The sequence below is a fragment of the Motacilla alba genome, chromosome 3 (genome assembly GCF_015832195.1).
Source record: "Motacilla alba alba isolate MOTALB_02 chromosome 3, Motacilla_alba_V1.0_pri, whole genome shotgun sequence".
In the NCBI taxonomy this organism is placed as follows: Eukaryota; Metazoa; Chordata; class Aves; order Passeriformes; family Motacillidae; genus Motacilla; species Motacilla alba.
The window spans coordinates 3,491,469-3,509,596 of record NC_052018.1 but is presented as its reverse complement, the minus strand read 5'-3'; the positions used below and the strand labels follow the sequence as shown (position 1 = coordinate 3,509,596).

Sequence of the window (18,128 nt, the reverse complement as noted above, 5' to 3'; positions counted from 1 at the left end):
TTGGAGATTTTCAAAACTCAACTGCACCAGACCATGACCAACCTTCCCTAACTTCAAAGTTTTATCCATTAGGATGGGAGCCTTGGTCCACAGACCTCTAAAATCTCCTTCCAACCTAAATTCTTCTGTGATTCCACAATATGATCCTTCCCAACATAAGTTTTATAAATCGGTTGCATCTTTTGAGGTTGGTGTGTAGTAAAGCCATCTGTGCTTTAAAACAGCTTCAGACTGGCTTAGAATATGAAATTGTAACAGTTTCTCCTGTGCAGCAGAAGTCTGGGACAATCATTCCTTCAAACACAAATTTCAGTTGCACATTTGGCAAAAAGCGAGACTTCGTAATACAAATTATTAATTCTTTAATGGGAACTGATAGAAACAAGTAGATAAGACTTAGATCAGAAACTGCAAGGCAGAGGGGCTAAACCCCTTGATTAACACATTTTTGTTGCATTTTATTGATTTTTAAGGTATAAACTGTATAAGGAAATCCCCTAAAGTTGTCAGAAAGCAACGAGAACTCCAGTTATGAAGATCAGGGCCCTGATGAAGGTCACCAAAATGATTATTTAGGTGTGTATGGTCGGAATGACCTCTGAGGAGGCTGGATTAGTTTGTGCAGAAATAAGGATCCCTTTCTTGATTTTGAGGTGGAAAGTGATCTTTCCCATTTTAGCATGGTTTTGACCCAACACAACCAGCAGTGGTGAAAATAAATTCTGCACACCCTTCAAGGCTCAGACCAGACCAGGAACAACTCCCTAGAGACACCTTGGAGGAAGCCCCTTTTTCTGGAGGAGTTGGATGCTGTGGGAGCAGCCAGAAAAAGCTGTGGAATATCAGCACCTGGATGAGACCCTGTAATTCCAATTTTGATACTCGAACTAGGAACAATAACAATCCATCCGTGAATTCTTATCACTGGCATGTGACTTTATAACAAAGAAAACACCTAACAAATGTTGATATTGAGCGCGTTAGTGGTGATGGCAACTCTAAGTTTGAGTTTGATTTTTTTAATAGACAGCATTTCACTTTCCTACTCCCCTGTTGCTCCAGCGCTGTGTCTCCTATTCCTTTTATATCAGTTAGAATGGAAATAATTCATTAAAATTAAAAAAGCGGGCCAAAGCCGCAGCTGGTGTAAATTGCCAGAGCCCTGTGGATGCCAGCTCACTCCAGCTGAGATCTGCCCTCATGTAACCTCATTGTAAGGGGATGTTCAGGCAGCCTCTGCTCCCAGCCTTCCAGCCCAGCAGTTCCACGTGGCCTGGTTTCCTCCCCTCCAAGGAGAGGGATTTTAATCTGGGAACACCCTCCAGTGCACGAGGTCCCTTGCAAGAAGATGAGGTGGCAGGAGGGTGACCCCTCAGCTGAAGGACACCACCATTCCCACCCTCTTCCTCCAGGAGGGAGCACCAGGGAGGAGGTTGGTGCCCTGGGATGGTGCCCATCCATATGATGTGTATGGCTGCCATGTCACCAAGGTCACAGCCACGCTCCTGTAGTGCCACAGGACATTTCTGAACATGAGCCAGCAGAGTGACAGGTAGCCAAGAAGCCCAAGAGCTTCCTGGCTGGAATATCCAGGAACAGTGTGGACACACAGACTGTCCACTGTGCTAGCACTGCAGGGGCACCTCCACTGCTGGGGACAGCTCTGGGACCCTCATGACAAGAGCTAAGAGACATTGAGGGGCTGGAGCGTGTCCAGGGAAGAGAACAGAGCTGGGGAAGGGGCTGGAGCACCAGGATGGGCTGAGGAAGCTGGGAAAGGGGCTCAGCCTGGAGAAAAGGAGGCTCAGGGGGGACCTTGTGGCTCTGCACAACTCCCTGACAGGAGGAGACAGCCAGGGGTGGGTTGGGCTCTGCTCCCAGGGAACAGGGACAGGATGAGAGGGAACGGCCTCAAGCTGTGCCACATTGTGGCATCACCATCACGTTGTGGAACCACCATCCCTGGAAGTGTGCAAGAAGTGTGGATATGGCATTTGTGGACATGGGTCAGTGTTGAACATGGTGGGGCTGGCGTGCTGGTTGGATTTGATCTTACAGATATTTTCCAGCCTGAGAGATTCTGTGATTCTCTGGCTGGGTCTGGCTGAGATGGAGTTTGTTTTCCCCACAACAGCCCCCACACTGCTGTGCTTTGCATTTGGAGCTGGGAAGGTGTTGGTAACACCCCAATGTTTTGGCTACCACAGCATCAGAGCTGTCTCTCCAGCATTCCACCAGAACAGAGGGATGGGCACGAGCAAAATCCATTTCCCATATACCTGTACTGATAAACCAGGTAATTTCAAGACCTGTTCATGGGCACTGCAATTTTTTCACCACACCCTGTAAGGGCCAGGGGTTAGACTCAATTATCCTTGTGGGTCCCTCCCAACTCAGGATATTCTGTGATTCCATGCCAAAATCTGAATATAATCATTAGAATGGTCCAGGCATATTCAGACTCTCCCAAGTCATCACAACGTGTGCAGGTTTCAATGGCCAGGAATCATTCCCAGTGCTGAATATGGTGGAAGTTTCCTGGTTTTGGAGGATGAGAGAGCTCGTTTCTTGCATCTTGGCCTGTTGGCCTCAGGAAAAGTGATCGGACTGTTGCAGCCTGAGATTCCTGCCCTTGGTCAGCTTGTGGCTGTGTGGGACAGGCCACCAGGACTCTTCTGCCCCCAAAGCACAGCCCAGGGCCTGTCCTGATGTGCCTTTCTGGGCTCCAAAAAGGGCTCTGACCCTTTTACACATCCACATCCTCCTCCCCTCAACCAGCCCGTTGCCAGAGGCATCCCCCTACATTTCCTGGTGACACTGGGAGTCACCTCAGTAAATCCAACCGTGCCAAGGCCCAGGCACAACCCTGCAATAGTTCACCCTGTGAAATTATCAACACAGCCCCTGGAAATTTTGGCCAGAGCCAACTAGATGGATGTAGCCATACAGAGTTGAACCTGGCCAGGGCCTGCTTCATTTCATGATACAAAACCAGAGCCTCCAGAATCCATCCCCTGTCACCCCCATGGAGCAGCTTTTTCCACAGAACGCAGGGTGGGTTGTGTTTGTACAGCAGGAACATCTCCTCCCCTCCCTCCTGGTGGGCTCCTGCAGCTCTTTCCAAAGGTTATTTGACTACATTTGGTGGATTTGGCTCCTTAAAAAGGCACTTTGGTGCAGGGACAGCAGTGACTTTGACCCGACCAGTTCGTGTGCTGCTGTGACACACGTAGTAAATAAGCGTGAGGGTAATTATACCAACAGGAATTCTGGGAGCCCTGCCAGGAGGGAGGGGACAGCCAATCCTTTGTGCACTAAAAAAAAACCAGAATCATCACCCCAATCCCCCTCCCAACCCCAAATTAGTTCTATCTCTTGAAGCCGTGATGAGACTTAGAACTAAAAATACACACAAATACACACAGTCTTATATAAAAATAGCCAGCATTCAAAAAAAAAAAAAAAAAGCCCAAAGTTAGGCTCCTGTATCCAAAATTAAGCTCTTAAATAAATAAATTAGCCTGATTTTCAAAAGCATGGAGCAGTGAATGGTTTTCACTGACATAAGAGGAAGCATCGTGTTGCTAAAGATTGAAGATCAGGCCTGAATATGGATTTTAAAGTCTAAATATAGAAGCCTGTTTGCCACCAGCTTGACCGGGAACAATGAATTTCAGGTGAAATGACATTGATTTTATTTTTTTCTTCTTAATTCTTCTTAAGTTGTCTACACTTAACCAATGTTGAAAGACCCTCAAAAAGTAAATAAAATAATAGAAGTAAACAGATGACCTGGAATAAAACTGTTTACACCAGTTCTGCACATTGGTGTTTGGAAATAAGGTTAAGAATTATCAGTGTTGGAGCTGGGTGAAATTTTATGTTGATTAATGAAGTAGAAATTAAGTAGGTATTTATTACTTGCTGAAAGCCCACAAGGTGGAAATATTACTTTATTACTTTTATCACAATCCACTGGCATCAAGAAGGAATGGGATCTTAGTCATCCCTTTCCTCTCTTTGCAAGATTTAGGTCTGAAGGATGCTGAAGACAGAGCACCAATCTTTTTCATGGACCAAAGAGAAAGAAAAAAGAAGTTCATTTACTTTCAGCTGCAAATGGTCCTCGGAGCTGCTTTGCTCACGCTTTGCCCAACATTTGCCAAGGGGTTCCTGAGGTCACAATCCCATGGGATAGGGACAGATTTGTCCTTTGGGGTCAGATTGGGCAGGGCTGGGATTTATGCTGTGAAGGAATTACGTCCACCCTGGATGGAGGAGCATCAGCTGGTAGGGCTGTGCTCCACTCGTGTGGTGTTTAGAGGGAGGGGACAGCACTAAAAGATCTGGAGTTTGATGCCAAAAAACCTTTGAGAGCACTTTTTTGGTGCTTTCTGGCTCAGTTTCCCCATCTATGGAAGAGGCACAATGCAGGTGACCTTTGCCAAAGGCTGTGGGCTCAGCAGTCAGGAAGAACTTGGTGTTTGTGCCATTGCCACTGATGGTGACAGGATCAGGACACTGTGTCAATCTCATGAATTTAAATATTTTCCCTTGCATTTTGCCTCCATGGATTGGTGTCATCTCCTCTTTCTGCAGCCACTAAGAAAAACCTGTGCTTAAACTGTGGATGGTGGTGAATCCCTAGAGATTCATCCTAACCCCAGAGATGCAGGAGAAATCATTGCAGGACATCGTGTCCCTTCTGGTAATTTCTTCCTAATCTTTTTGACTGGCCCAGTGTCATTGTTGCAGTTTGGTTCAGCCAACCTGAAGGGCTGGGAAAAGTAAAGATGGTCTTAAAAATAACCCAAAAGTGGAGACAGCTGTTGGGAACAGCAATGTGGAAGAGTAGAGGGGTAGGAAAGGTGAACTGTGAGAAGGCACTGAAACTTTTTTTTTTTTTTTCCTGGAGAGAAGGAGGTTCAGGGGGAATCTTCTTGCCCTCTTGACAGGATGGGGCAGCTGAGGGGGTTGGGCTCTGCTGCCAGGAAACAAGGGACAGGATGAGAGGAAACAGCCTCAAGATGCAGTAGGGAAGGTTCAGGTTGGACACCAGGAAGAATTCCTTCAGGGAAAGGGTGATCAGGCATTGGAAGTGGCTGGTCAGGGAGGTGGTGGAGTCCTCATCTCTGGAGGGTCTTAAAAGCCACGTGGATGTGGCACTTGGGGGCACAGGTTAGTGGTGGCCTTGGCAGTGCTGGGGGAATGGTTGAACTCGATGATCTTAGAGGTATTTTCAAACCTTAATAATTCTATGAGTCTATGGAACTGTGATTTTTTTTTAATCTGGAGAAATGAAAGGTTTACATGGCAACTATGTGCAAACAAGTAAAAGACTGCTGCAAGGTGAAAACCAATAAATTCTTCTTGTCTGTGGCTGAGGTGATGAGAAATGCGTGGTTTAACCTCCCAAAGAGGAGTTTAGATTTTGTGTACCAGCAGGAATGGGAGCTTCTGGGGAGGGGGAGACCATCCAGGACTACAGGGCAGATTCGGTGGAATTTGGCAGAGGTGATGGTGCTTTTGCCAGTGGGCAGCACTTTATGGGCACCACCACTTGGCTTTTGCTGGCCCTGTGTCGCTGACATCACAAAAACCATTGCATTCTCCTTTTCTCTGCTTTCTCCTTGAGCCACGACACTCTCCCTGACTTTGCCTTTCCAGCTGAGCCGCATTTATTTAATTCCTGGGTGAAGGGAAGGCAGGATGCCTGTGTCGCTCTGCAGCTCCTGGGCATGGGGGTCTTCCATGGAAATGCCAAGTGCAGGTGGTGGATTTGGGCGTGTTGGGAGAGCAGGTGCTCCACGGCCATTTCCGTCCCGCTCGGGGTCTGCTGTGGATGTCACACCAGTGTCACCAGTGTCGTATGACTGGCGTAGCATTTTCTCGAGCGTCGAGCCCCATCTGGTGGCTTTCCTGCGTCATTTTTTGGTGTCCTTGCAGTCCCTCTTTCGGGATTTTTCGCCTCCCGTGCCAGTCAGCTGCGAGCGGGCAGGAAGGACAAGATGCTGGATAAAGGACAGGGTTCGCAGAGCTGCCTCTGCTTCTCTGCCAGCTGCCCGTCCCTGGGTGCGGTTCGGAGATCCGGAGGCTCTCCAGGCTCACGTCCTTCCCTCCTGCTCTCCCCGGCTGTGCAGTCTCGCCCGAGTGGCAGGGGATGATCTAATCGTTTTGGCCAAACCCCAGCTTGTGCCGTGAGCCCCTCCCAGAGCCTCCAGAAGGCGTTTCATCCCGCTGCCGTGCTGGCAGCGGAGCTGGGACACATGAACAGTCCCGGGAGGGGACATTTCCGACGATTGACTGGCTCAGATGACCAGCTTTAGGGTCGGCGTTAGGTGAAATGATGAAATAGTTCCCATCCCAAACGAGGTTACAGACACCGCTCAGGATGAGAAGGAAGAAGACATAATGTTGGATTATCAATCCCTGGAAGTGTCCAAGGCAGGGTGGGATGGGGTTTGGAGCAACCTGGGATAGTGAAGGTGTCCCTGCCCATGGCAGGGGGCTGGAACAAGATGATTTTTAAGGTCCCTTCCAACCCAAACCATTCTGGGATTCTGTGATACCAACAGGCATTAGAAAGGACTCTGTTAGGGGTCTTTTCTCAAATGCCACAAATCCTGAGACAGAGGCAATGGTAGAGCTGTTCCTGTCCATGCATGAGACACCTCCTTGTGCTCCAACATTGCTCAAAGTCTCAAAGCTGACCAGTGACAAACTATGGCCTTTCACATCTGTGGGTCACACACATGCTGCATGTGAAGGTGGTGTCTCATTCTTCCACCTATGATGAAATAGGGTCAAATCATAGAATCACAGAATATCCTGAGCTGGAAGAGACCCACAAGGATTGTCAGATTCCAATTCCTGGACAACTTCAAGAATCCCACAATGAGCCTGAGAGTATGGTCAAAACACTTCTTGAGCTCTGGGGTCTGTGAGAGAAGTTCCTTAACAGAGTGCTGAGGGGGTGTAGATGATCTGTCAATATACTTCCAAGCATTAGGACCAGTATTTTTCATGTGGGTTCTCTTCTTGTGATGAAAATTAGGTGAGGGGATTGTTTTCTTGTGTTTCAAAAGCATTTCCTTCTCCCAGGCTTTCATGTTTGGGTGGTACCAGTTAAAGTTTTCCCACCCTTGCAAGACCAAATGCACTTCATTACATGGTCTTGTTCTCAGGGTGGCATCCAGTTTAAGTCTGGGCTTGATGATCTCAGAGGTCTTTTCCAACATTAATGATTACACAGATTCTAAAAGTCCTCCTCAGGACAGGAGGGAGTGGAAGAACTGTGCAAACCCCAATGTCTCCCCAGAACCCAACTGCCCCACAAGCAGATTTTGCTGCAACTCCAACACCTCACACCCAGCTTTTCCCTCCTGTTCCTTGCAGGTATATCCGAACAATGTACCTGGGGATCCAGAGCCAGAGGCGGAAGGAACACCAGCGGCGTTTCTACTGGGCTATGATGTACGAATATGCAGACGTGAACATGCTGCGCCTCCTGGAAACGTTCCTCGAGAGCGCCCCTCAACTGGTGCTACAGCTCTGCATAATGATCCAAAAGAACCGTGCAGAAACATTACCATGTAAGTGGCCCCCTCTTCCCCACCTTTCCAGCCTCTCCCCTCTGCTCCCAGTGCCCAGCAGCTGATGGATGTGTTGCTCACTTCCCACCCTGGGACAAATCTCTGCTGCGTTTGCTGGGTAAAATTTCTGCTTGTTCCTCTGAGGAGAAAAAAAAAAAGTCAGTGTCAAGGAAAAGATGGGATTCAGCTCTTCCACACCCAGTCCAGGCTAAAGGAATGATGGTGGTGTCAGGAGGAGGCAAGCAGGCTCTGCTGCTGTGGCACCACTCGTTTCTCGCTTGGCACTGGGCAAACATGACCATTCCCTGCCTCAGTTTCCCTCCTTACATAAGCAGAGTGATAAAACTGGCCAGATTTGAGTTTGTGTTGTGAGGACAAATGGTTCAATGCCTATGCAATGCTTGATGGTGTAAAGTGTAAAAAAGGGGGTTTTTAACAGCTAAATGCTGTAGGGCCTTTTCTGATGAGTGCCCAGGAGTTAAGGTGTTGTCATTGGTACCATGGTTCTCACCAAGCCCAGGAAAAGAGAAGGGGAAGGCAGTGGAGGGGATTCTGTAGGGACTGGGATGTAGTGGAGCTTTAATTGGAAAGGCAATTAAATGATGACACGAGGCTTGGAAGCCACCACAGGGAATATTTTGCCAGTTCTGGTGTCCACCACAGTGAACACCACTGTGATGTGCTGAGCATGGGGCATCTGTCCCAGCTGAGAGGGACATGGCCCTGTCCCTGCCCTGGCATGAGCAACTCTCCCAGCCCATGGCCATGCTGGCAGCCTGGGGGTGACCAGACTGAGGGACAACCATCCTTTACAAGGACCAACAGTGGAGCTGCTTGGTTATTCAGCCCCTGTTCAGTTCATTCACCACGGGTGACACTCAGCTTCCCAAAGACAGCCTGGTTGGGGCCTGTCATTTCTGAGGAGCTTTTGGAGCTGAGGTGGGAACTGAAACTGGAATTTGCTTTGGGGTTAAATTTTGCTGGTTTTGCCAAGGTCACCACTATCTACAGCATCAAGGAAGGCCAGCCACTCTCCCTTTCCTCTGTATTTCCAGCATGTCCATCACAGTTGTTTATAGAAGCTTCCCTCCTCCTATTTATGCAGTCTTTTCTTGAAACCTCTCATCACGAGCTCTCCAGGCCTCCAAAGTGCTGACATGATGAATATGCCTTTCTACAACTCCTGCTAGAATGGCTCACATTTGCCAGCCCCCTTTTCCTGCTGCTTCCAACGTTATTAACCCGACTGAAAATGCAGAAATCACAGCCCAGGAGGTTTGCCAGGGCGTTCTGCAGATTGTTGGACTCGCCGCAGAAAGCGCCGGGTAAAGTTTGTTGGCCTCTGTTGTGCTGCGAGTCAGACAACGCGGGAGAATAATCCCTCCAGGCTTTCAAATCCGTGGCTCTTCCACTTTGCCACTTCCAGGCACGGCTGCCTAATCCACTGAAAGAGCTGCATCATTTTTCCAGCATCCCCCTCCCCTCCCTTCCTCGGCTTTGCAGTTCCTCTGCTCCTCCAGCGCGCCGAGCCGGCTGCGCTCTCTCTTCCAAGGCAGCGCACGTCCCCGCCTGCCTCCCCGAGCCCTGGAGGGCTCTTTGCTCGCCACGCTCCAGCAGCCGAGCTCGCCGGGTCCCCAGTGCATCCTCTCCCTGCCTCCCTCCCCGCCTGTGCCGGGGATGCGGGCGCTGATGGATGAGAGCAGCGGGGCTTGCTCAGCGCTCCTTGACTCCTCCGGTGCAAGGTTTCCTAGAGCTCCTCCATGCCCGTTCAGTGCTTCTCTCTTCCACCTCCTCCTCCCCCTCCTTCTCCTCCTGGCGGCCGGTCCATAATTATATAAACGCAAATTAAATGCTGAGAGGAGCCGTTGTGAACGGGAGCATCAAAGATTTTCACTTAAAGCAGGCGAACAGCAAAGGGAGATGGATACTGTTAGGAAGGCAGTGTGTTTAAAAATCAAATCAAGTCTCTCCTGGCTCATCGAGTCTGGGGGAGCGTGGCTCATTACAGGAAGGGGCCAGTTCTGCCTTTAAACAGGGACAGCATCCCTGAGGAATGCACACTGAAAAAACAGCCCAGGGAAGGGCTTAAAAGCCCAGGTACAGCCCCTGCTGATGTGTCCAGACTCCAGCTGCTTCCATACATTCCCCACAGGCTCCCATGGATTAATTTAGTGCCAGACAAGGTCAGTTCACCATTTCCTGGGGCATACATCCCTCCTCCAAGCCCCAGCCCTCCCTGCTCTTTAGATTGTAATGCCAAGCCCAGGCTCCACTTCTCTCCAAACAAGTCAACTTCTATTTAAGGAGCTTTAGAAAGGGAATCATTGGAATGGCTATCAGGAGGTTTTGCTTTTGTCTCCTAATTCCTGTGTTAAGAGCGATGTTAAGGAAAGAAAAGTGAATGTCCAGCAGCAGTGAGAATGTCCAGCAGCAGAAAGAAAAGTGAACACCTTGGGGGGTCTTAACTCAGACCCAGAGCATCTCCTCCAAAGCATTTCTGCCACACAGCATGGTGATTGAAAGAGCTGATCTTGGAAGGATGCATAGAAATGAATACAACCAGGGTAATGCTTAATTTCCTGGGTTTCAATCTATTGGGTGGGTGAAAGAAAAACCTCATCATGCCTTGCAAGAACTATTTGACCATGAGAGGTACCTGTGTGAGAAGGTTGGGTGGGACCTGTGTCTGTTGTTCCTTCAGCACTCAAAGAACAGGAGTTTCACCCAAAAGTGAGAATGTCCAGCAGCAGAAGTGCTGGAGCTGGAATCTGAGGTCAAGACCCAGCCTCAGTAAAGCTTGGGACAAGACTCGAGCTGGGATTTCATGAGTCAGGATTCATTCCTTCATCATATCCCCAGCACAAGGCAGAGCAGATCCCAGCTTAGCTGCCCTTGTCTGAGGAAAAACAGAAAAGAGCACTGAGAGAAAAGGGGCGAGAACTCTGTGAACTCCATCAGGGGGGCAGTGGAAGGTGAATGTTGAGAGGCTGAGCTGGAATTCTTTGGTTGGTGAGGAAAGTGGAACAACATCAGCTCCTGAATATCCATGTGGAAGGAGCTGGTGTCGGTAGGCAGGCCCTGTGTGGAGGATTTATCTGCTACAATCACAGCTGGGTGGGCCCAAAGCAGAGTCAAGAGAAGGTGAGGGAATAAGGATAGATCCAACACATGGAACAGCTCACGGCCAGAGCAGCTGAAGGAGGTGGGATGAGATGCTCAACCAGCAGCCACACCTTTCTCCAGGGAATCTGATGCATTTATACCTATCATTGGGGTTAGGCTGGAGGTGGGGAAGGGATGCTGGAGAGGATGCAGCATTGTCCCTCAGTCACCCTGTGTCTGAGGTTTAGGAGAGGATAAAAGGGTGTCCATCTCCCAGACTCCTGGGCAACAATGGCCAGAGGACTTCCGTGATTTAAATCACCTATTTGCAGGGGAAAACGTAGCATTAACAACAGAAAAAGTTCAGCAACCCAGATCCTCATTCCATAATCACTCCCAGCAGATTATCCACCTCACTCCTTGCAGAACAAACCATCCTTAACCCCCTTCGCCCCAAAGAGGTGCCGCTTCCTCCGTGCCAAGTGGGGAGGAGCAGATCAAACCAGCTTAAAGGAGACGCCCAACCTCTAGGCAGACAGGGAGGTGAGAGGGATTCCAGTTTTTCTGGCATAAATATCCTCTTAAAGAGGTTTGCTTCCTCTTATTTTTTTTTATAATTTTTTTAACGTGGCTTCTTTAAAGCTTAATGAGATTTAGCTGAAGCCCCAACGTCTTTCCACTCATGTCACAAGTTCTTTAAACAAAGATTTCTGCCTGTATGAGGCTGCAGTTTTCAGCACAGGGTCTCTCCCTCCAAAAAAAGCCACGTCTCTCCACAGATGCTGTGTCCATCTCCTTGATAACCCTACAATTGATCTGAGAGAGATTAGCAGCATAAGCCTTCCTTTTGCAAAGTCCGGCTGGAGTCTCTGGGATTTTGGGAGGTGTTTGCACTCTCCACAGCCCTCAAAAGTAGGCTGAAGCTGCTCATGTATTTAAGGGAAAGCAACATTAACTTATGGGGTTTGGGGGAGTCATTTTATTTAAGCAGAATGATACAAATTAGGCATTAAAAAGGATTTCAGACATCTCAGCTGTGTGCTGGCTGCAGAGTTATCCTGGTGGAGTTTGCAAATTATCTTGTCCCTCCCAAAGTGAAGTCCTGTTTTTTTATCATGTTCTCCCTTGTATATACCATGTCTAGGGACCATTTAAAATCATTTATGATTCCTTTTTGCAGGAGCAAACTAAAGATGATTTTCCCTGTCACTTAGTTTGAAGACTCATCTGGTCAACTGAGTTAGAAAGGGACCTTCAGCCTGTAGGTGTTCAAAAATGTGACATCAACACTGGCCTGAACATAAATGAGGAGACTGAAATCCCCAGGTCTTCAGTGAAAATGAAAAAAAGACTTGTGAGATTTGTAATTTCATCCTTTTCACCACTTGAAGGAGCACTCAAAGTTAGTGCAAGACCTTTCATGCTGGCCTGGGCCAGACAGGTGTGTCCAACAATGTTCAAACAGGAATCCAAACCCCCAAACCCAGTCTCTGTGACCTCACAACACAAAATTGTCCCCATTTATGCAGAGCCCCGTAACCTCATAAATAAACCAGGGTTCATTCTATACAGGCACGAGATCCCATGGGGATCAGTGCAAAATTCAATATGACATCTGCAGATTCAGTGTGGGAAAGTCCTATTTCTGCAAAACAGGACTTTCTGCAAAGCAGAAATCCTCTTCCTGACTGGTGCATTTTTCCTAAGATCCACCAAGAGAACTTCACTGTATGACTAAAGAAGTCTTTGCCTTATAAAGTCCTCAGTAACAGGAGATGGGGTGGGGACAAGATCTACCAGAGCCATACTCTGAGCTTTGGCTCAGGTTCTGAAACAAATCATGAGGAAAAAGAGATGCTACAACTTTGCCCAAAGGCAGATTTTCTTTTTTTCCTTTTTTCTCATGTCATTCCTTGGGGATTAAAAGAAGTGGGAGACGTCCATCACCCAGGCCTGGTTTCCTGTGATGGAAGAAGCACAAGGAGAAAAGCAGTTGCTCATTGCCATGTGGGAAAGGGATCCCATCAGTCGTGTGCTTGCTGGGCAGGGAGGATCTGGGATGATTTGCCCTGAAAATTTGTCCTGTCTCCCCCACAGTTTCCCTTTAAATGTTCACCAGTAGCCCAAGGAGGCCCAGATAGCTCTGAACTCATAAGCAGCTCGCCTGGGAGGCCACTCATATGACTCCAGTGCTCTGCCAGACTGGGGCATATGGCTCTGTTCCTGCCTTCCTCTCCTTCCCACCAAAGCCGGATGACAGGGAGCAATTTGGTGCCCTGCTGGAAAGGAGCCGCTGGTGCCCGGCCAACTCCCAGCAGCATCAAAAAGCCATCTCCACAGTTGGCAGTGGCACCGAGGACGCCTTGCTCTGGCATGCTGAGAGCAGGCCAAGCCTGAGGCACGCTGGCATGGGACAGCTTGTCCCATCATCAGCCGTATTGTCCCAGTGCGGTGGGATCCAGGAGCCTCCGGAGCCAGGGACAGCTATTTTTTCTTTTTCCAATGGGATTTGGAGCCAGCCCAAAGAGAGTTGTCATCCCTTCGCCCGTCCCCACCTGCAGCTTCTACGTCCACCACCTTGCCATGTCTCTGGCTCTTATTTTTGGAGTGCTGATAAAACCCCGTCTGTTCCGTACCACGTGTCGCCGTCACACACAGGACACGGCACAGCCAGGAAAGATGAGTCACCATTCACGGGACAGAGCTGGCAGGGGGCCAGTGCTGCCAATTTTAGGCTTTGTCAGACTGTGGTAATCACTGGAAAGGGGTTACATCATCAGAGCACTACAACAGCATTAGCTCATGCTGTTCCCAGGAGCTGGGGGCCAGCCAGGAAACTGAGGCATGGAGAGAAGTTTGGGTTCTTGTCAAGCAGATTCCAGGCAGGAAATTCAGCTTTTTGGGTAACTCCATGCTGCAGGCTTTCTGGAGATACACCTCTCCTAGGAAGTTTGGGATAAGAGAAAAGGAAAAGTTAGTGAAATATGATTATTTTTAGCTTCAGATTGCTCTAGTGCGGGATTCTTGTCAGGCATCTAGGAGAGCACGGATAAACAGAGACCACACAGGCTCTGGGATGTGCAGAAAAACATGGAAAAGATGCCCTGCTGGGCAGGGACTACTCTGTGCTTCTACCCTTGATGGAGGTGGAGCAGTTCAGGTTGATGCAACTCAAAATCGTTGAGTTTTAAAGGAAAGAATTGTCTCACTTCAAAAACTATTAACTGTTATTTAATGATTAGCTTGAGGTGACAGTTCTGAGTCTGGGCACGCAGCAAAATTACTGAGTCAGTAGAAATCTCCTGAAATGACTTTTGTCCTAACTGGCATTTGACCAACCTGATGCTCTCGGTGCCCTCAGAACATCCATGTCTTCACACAGAGGGTCACTGAGGCCAGACAGCCACCAGGCACAGGAGCCCCTGTCTGTCGTACATCAGGGTCCCAAAAATGTTTGCAGAAGGCAAAAAGACCCAGCAGATAGGTCAGGATGAGCATGACCTAATGAGTGGACACCAAATTCTGACCTGCTACCTATCACATAGGTTTTGCAGAGTGTACAAAATGTGGGAAGCAGAGGGAGAAAGCGTTTCCTGCTGTTATCCTTGGAAATCAGTGTCCCTGGTGCCTTCAGTACCCCACTGCGAGACAGCACCAGCTGCACCACATCCGTTTTTGCCACTTTGTCACTCCCCCTCACAGGAACACTCTGCCAGACTTGCCTCATTGATGCCAGCCCTGTGTACTCTCCAGGAATGTTGAGATGCTCCTTATTTTCCAGACACCAGTCCCCTCAGCTGGGATTATCCTGAGGCATTTCCACCAAAGGACCCCTACACAGCATCAGAGGTTTATAAACCATAAGGTTACAAAGTGTGCACTGCTGACACACCTCTGGATAGACACCTCTTTTTTTTGGCCAGTGAATGTGATCTGAACTGGGTCCCTTCCTCTTTCCCATCAGGCCAAAATTGTTCCCAGAGCTGGGATGAAGTAATTTCCCCAATTGCCTGCAGGCTTTCTATGTTCAGGCCAAGCCATCTACCAGAGGAGGTTTGCAGGATCCCTGTTTGGTGCTGTCACAGACCCTTTGGAGCATTGCCTTGATGTTGTCTCGTCTCCAAGGAACAGCCCGTGGGAGCTGTTTTCAGCAGGAAGTTCCCTCATGAAGCCCTGGCAGGAAACGTTGCTTTCCCAATCCTGGGACAAGTCTGTTGGGTTTCATCCCTGCTGATAAACCAAAACACATCAGAACATGAGTACAGCCACCAGATCTTGTTCATCCTCTGCTTCAATTATCAGCCCTTGGCACATTTCTAGCTCCTGGCAGCCAACACCAACCCAAACAATTCCCATGCTTGGCTCAGGTGATGGCAAGAACAATTCCCACCAAGCACTCCAGGCCACCCTGTTTTGGAGGCTGGGACAGAACTTAGCAATCAACAGAATTAGGCTTGGCTTAGTTGCTGATATCTGGGTGCAGGATCCAAAGCTCCCCAGATCCGTGCTAAGGAGAAAGGGATCCTTGTATTTGCTCCCCAAAGCAGAGAGTGGAACTCTTTGGGCTTTCCTATCCAGCACTGAGGTGCTGCTCCCTTCTTTTTCAGACTATTTTAACCCCTACTTGTAGGATTACAGCATCCTTACATCTTGTGTTAGGCAGGTTTACATCTTTCCCAATGTCTGCGGTTCTCATCTGAATTAAAACAAAAATAAAAAAGAGTGACAGGATAGGAGTGCTGTAAAAGATGTCAGATTGCAGTGTTAAAATGCATATATATTGTACAAGTTTGTGGAGTCCTGCTGTTTCATGCCAACCATCCCTACTCATAGAAATGGCTGGGGAAAGATTTTATGCTAAATGGAGCCATGTGTTGGGGTTTTTTTAGCAAAACAGGGTTTTTTTTTCACCATTTCAGTGCATTCCAGTGGTTCCTTTAGGTGTGTTTCTCTTCTAAGGGTTCCTAACAGTAGAGTTCAAATATCAATAGGTCTGAAAAATCTCAGTGTAGGAGGCTCCTTCTGATATTTTGAGGATTCAAACTGGAAGCAGCTCTCCTGGATTTGGTCAAAAATCTTAGCAAAGAACTGGCCACTAGAAGTTGTAACTAAAGTGCTCCTCACAAAGAACCAGCTGTTGAATGTGAAATGTGATTTTTTTCATCCAAGAATAACCCCTCTTGGATTTTGCCATCTTATTCTTACCTGTTGAAGTAACCATGTTTAGCGTGGGGTTTTTGTGCCTGTCGTTCTAGAAAGACTCTTTTAATTAGCAGAGAGACAAAAACTGAGTTCTCAGCAGGAAATAGCAATGGAAGTTTCTAGAGGTGGTTGTGCTCCAGTCAGGTTGAGCCAGCTTTGTGTGAGTCCCCTGCCTTCTAACACTCCCTACAAAGAGGCATTTTGCTCTGTTTGCAGAGAGTTAAATCCTAGCCTTGCTGGAGGTGTTGTCAGAACATCCTGGTGGAGCATTTCCAGTGAAACCTCTTGGGGTCTCTCAAGGAGCTTCGCATCCTCTTGTCTGCGGCTGTTCACTTTTAGGGGCTCAGGTGGGGTTCTTTTTCAGTGTCATTCTGAGGCAGCACTTAAAGGCTTCAGATTAACATGGATTTAACTCAAAAGTCTTTATAATTACTGTGATGACTGCGCAGAGGGCACCTCGGCCTGAAAAGAGTGGCAATTCATGCAGCTTTTGACAAAAATAGACACGAAGAGCAGTTCTCATGCTCTATTTCCAAACAAGCTAATCTGTGCCCGGGAAATCCTGGCTGCTGCTTTCCCAGCACATTTCTAATGCAGAATTAACCCAGGTGATTGGTGCCTGGGGGGATTTAGACCAAGCTCAGGGCAGACCATCTTGTGTTTGTGGGTCATTAGAAGACAGAGATGCACATGGTTGTTGGTTCTGAGTGTCTCTATCAGCTTCAGTGCCGTCCCTGCCCACCTGAGATTCAGGGATTTGTGGGATTCATGATCTCCAGAGGATGCACTGGGAAAAGATGAAACTGGGCATGGTGGGAAGATCCTTGAGAGGTTTTGGCACTTGAGTCCTTGCTGCTGCAATGTGGGTTACTGGTCCGCATGAAACCAAATTTATGTGATAACAGCAACTCTTCTAATTGGAAACACCATCCATCCCACACTGACATTGAAAACAGCATCAGTAGGATTAACAAGAATTCTGATTCCAAAAAACACAAAGGAAAGGACTGTTCTTCATGAACACCCTCAAAGTAGCATCTGCTGAAGTGGACGTTCTTTCAGTGAGAAAAAAAAAATCTTCTTTTGCTGAAAAGAAAACAGTGAATCCTTTCCATTTCATTTTCTTAACATTTAGGGGAAGCTTCAAAATGGAAGAGCCATTTCAAACTAAGTAATGTTGTGTTATAAAAACTTTTATATTATTTGTGCCATACCAACAGGAACTCCAAAAGTAAGACTGTGTGTGTCTCTCTAATCCCTGATTGCCTCCAACTTGTTTAGGACTGAGCCAAATCACCAAACTCACTCCAAATTCCTGAATGGATTTCTTAGACACCTGCCATGCATTGCTCCCCTGAAAAGTGAGTTTGTGTGTTGTCATTTCCTTGAAGCTCTACCATTAGAGTCCCATCAGAGGCTCTGGTGGCTGGGTGGAGATGTTGCAGAAGAGGCTGCTCTGCAGAAGGCAGGATTTGTCTCTAGCAATGGATTCACACTGACATTTTCCTCAGGCATAATTTTGGGAGCATGGCTGACATCATATTCCTGGAAGGATTACTCTATCCTGCTAAAATAACATTTTTCTGGCAGAAAGACATCCCCACATCTGTATTACACTTTACCTAAGCTCTACCTGCCATGCCTGGGCTCCCCAGAGCTGTCCAGACACAGCAGCCACCTGGTCTAATTTACTCTGTCCAGCCTGGAAAATCTGGTTATATGAGAAGCTTTATCTCCAGGCGTTGAGGAGTTGAGCCAAAGGTCTTCCATATTATTTTTAACATGATGAAAAGGATTATACGACCATGGTTGTGATAAACAGAGGTCTGCGATCAGATTTTGTCTATACCTGTAACACAAACAGTGTTGGAGCCCAAGCACTGAGGTGTTTGTGCTAAATTGGTCTCTGGTAGAGTTTTGCCTGACAGCCCTTTCCCAAAGCTTTCCCTGGCATGAGAAAACAAATTCACATGGTCTGGAAGCCATTCCCATTGGGCAGATTGGATACAACTCCTGAGGGATTTTAACAGGATGGGCATGGCAGATTTTGCCTGCTGGGCTCAGGGTCTACAAATAATCCTGTTTCTCATTTGGGGTTCAGATACCACCACCAGGTTCTTTTCCCATGTGTCCTTCTCCTCTCTGCTGTTTTTTATGAGCCAGACTGTGGTGACAATTTAGCACACAGGATCGAAGACCCCAGGTAGCCAAGTGAGTTGAGGCTTGTTTGTG

At 47.9% G+C, this 18,128-nt stretch overlaps 1 protein-coding gene across 2 annotated transcripts in view; it reads left to right on the top strand.

The window, feature by feature from the left end:
* XKR6 (XK related 6) overlaps nt 1–18,128 on the top strand; it is a 177,452-nt gene that overhangs the window by 140,024 nt on the left and 19,300 nt on the right. For both annotated transcript variants that reach the window (XM_038131304.1, XM_038131303.1), the window contains exon 2: nt 7,396–7,592. In XM_038131304.1, the coding sequence (XP_037987232.1) occupies nt 7,396–7,592 (197 nt within the window). The remainder of the gene's footprint in view (nt 1–7,395; nt 7,593–18,128) is intronic.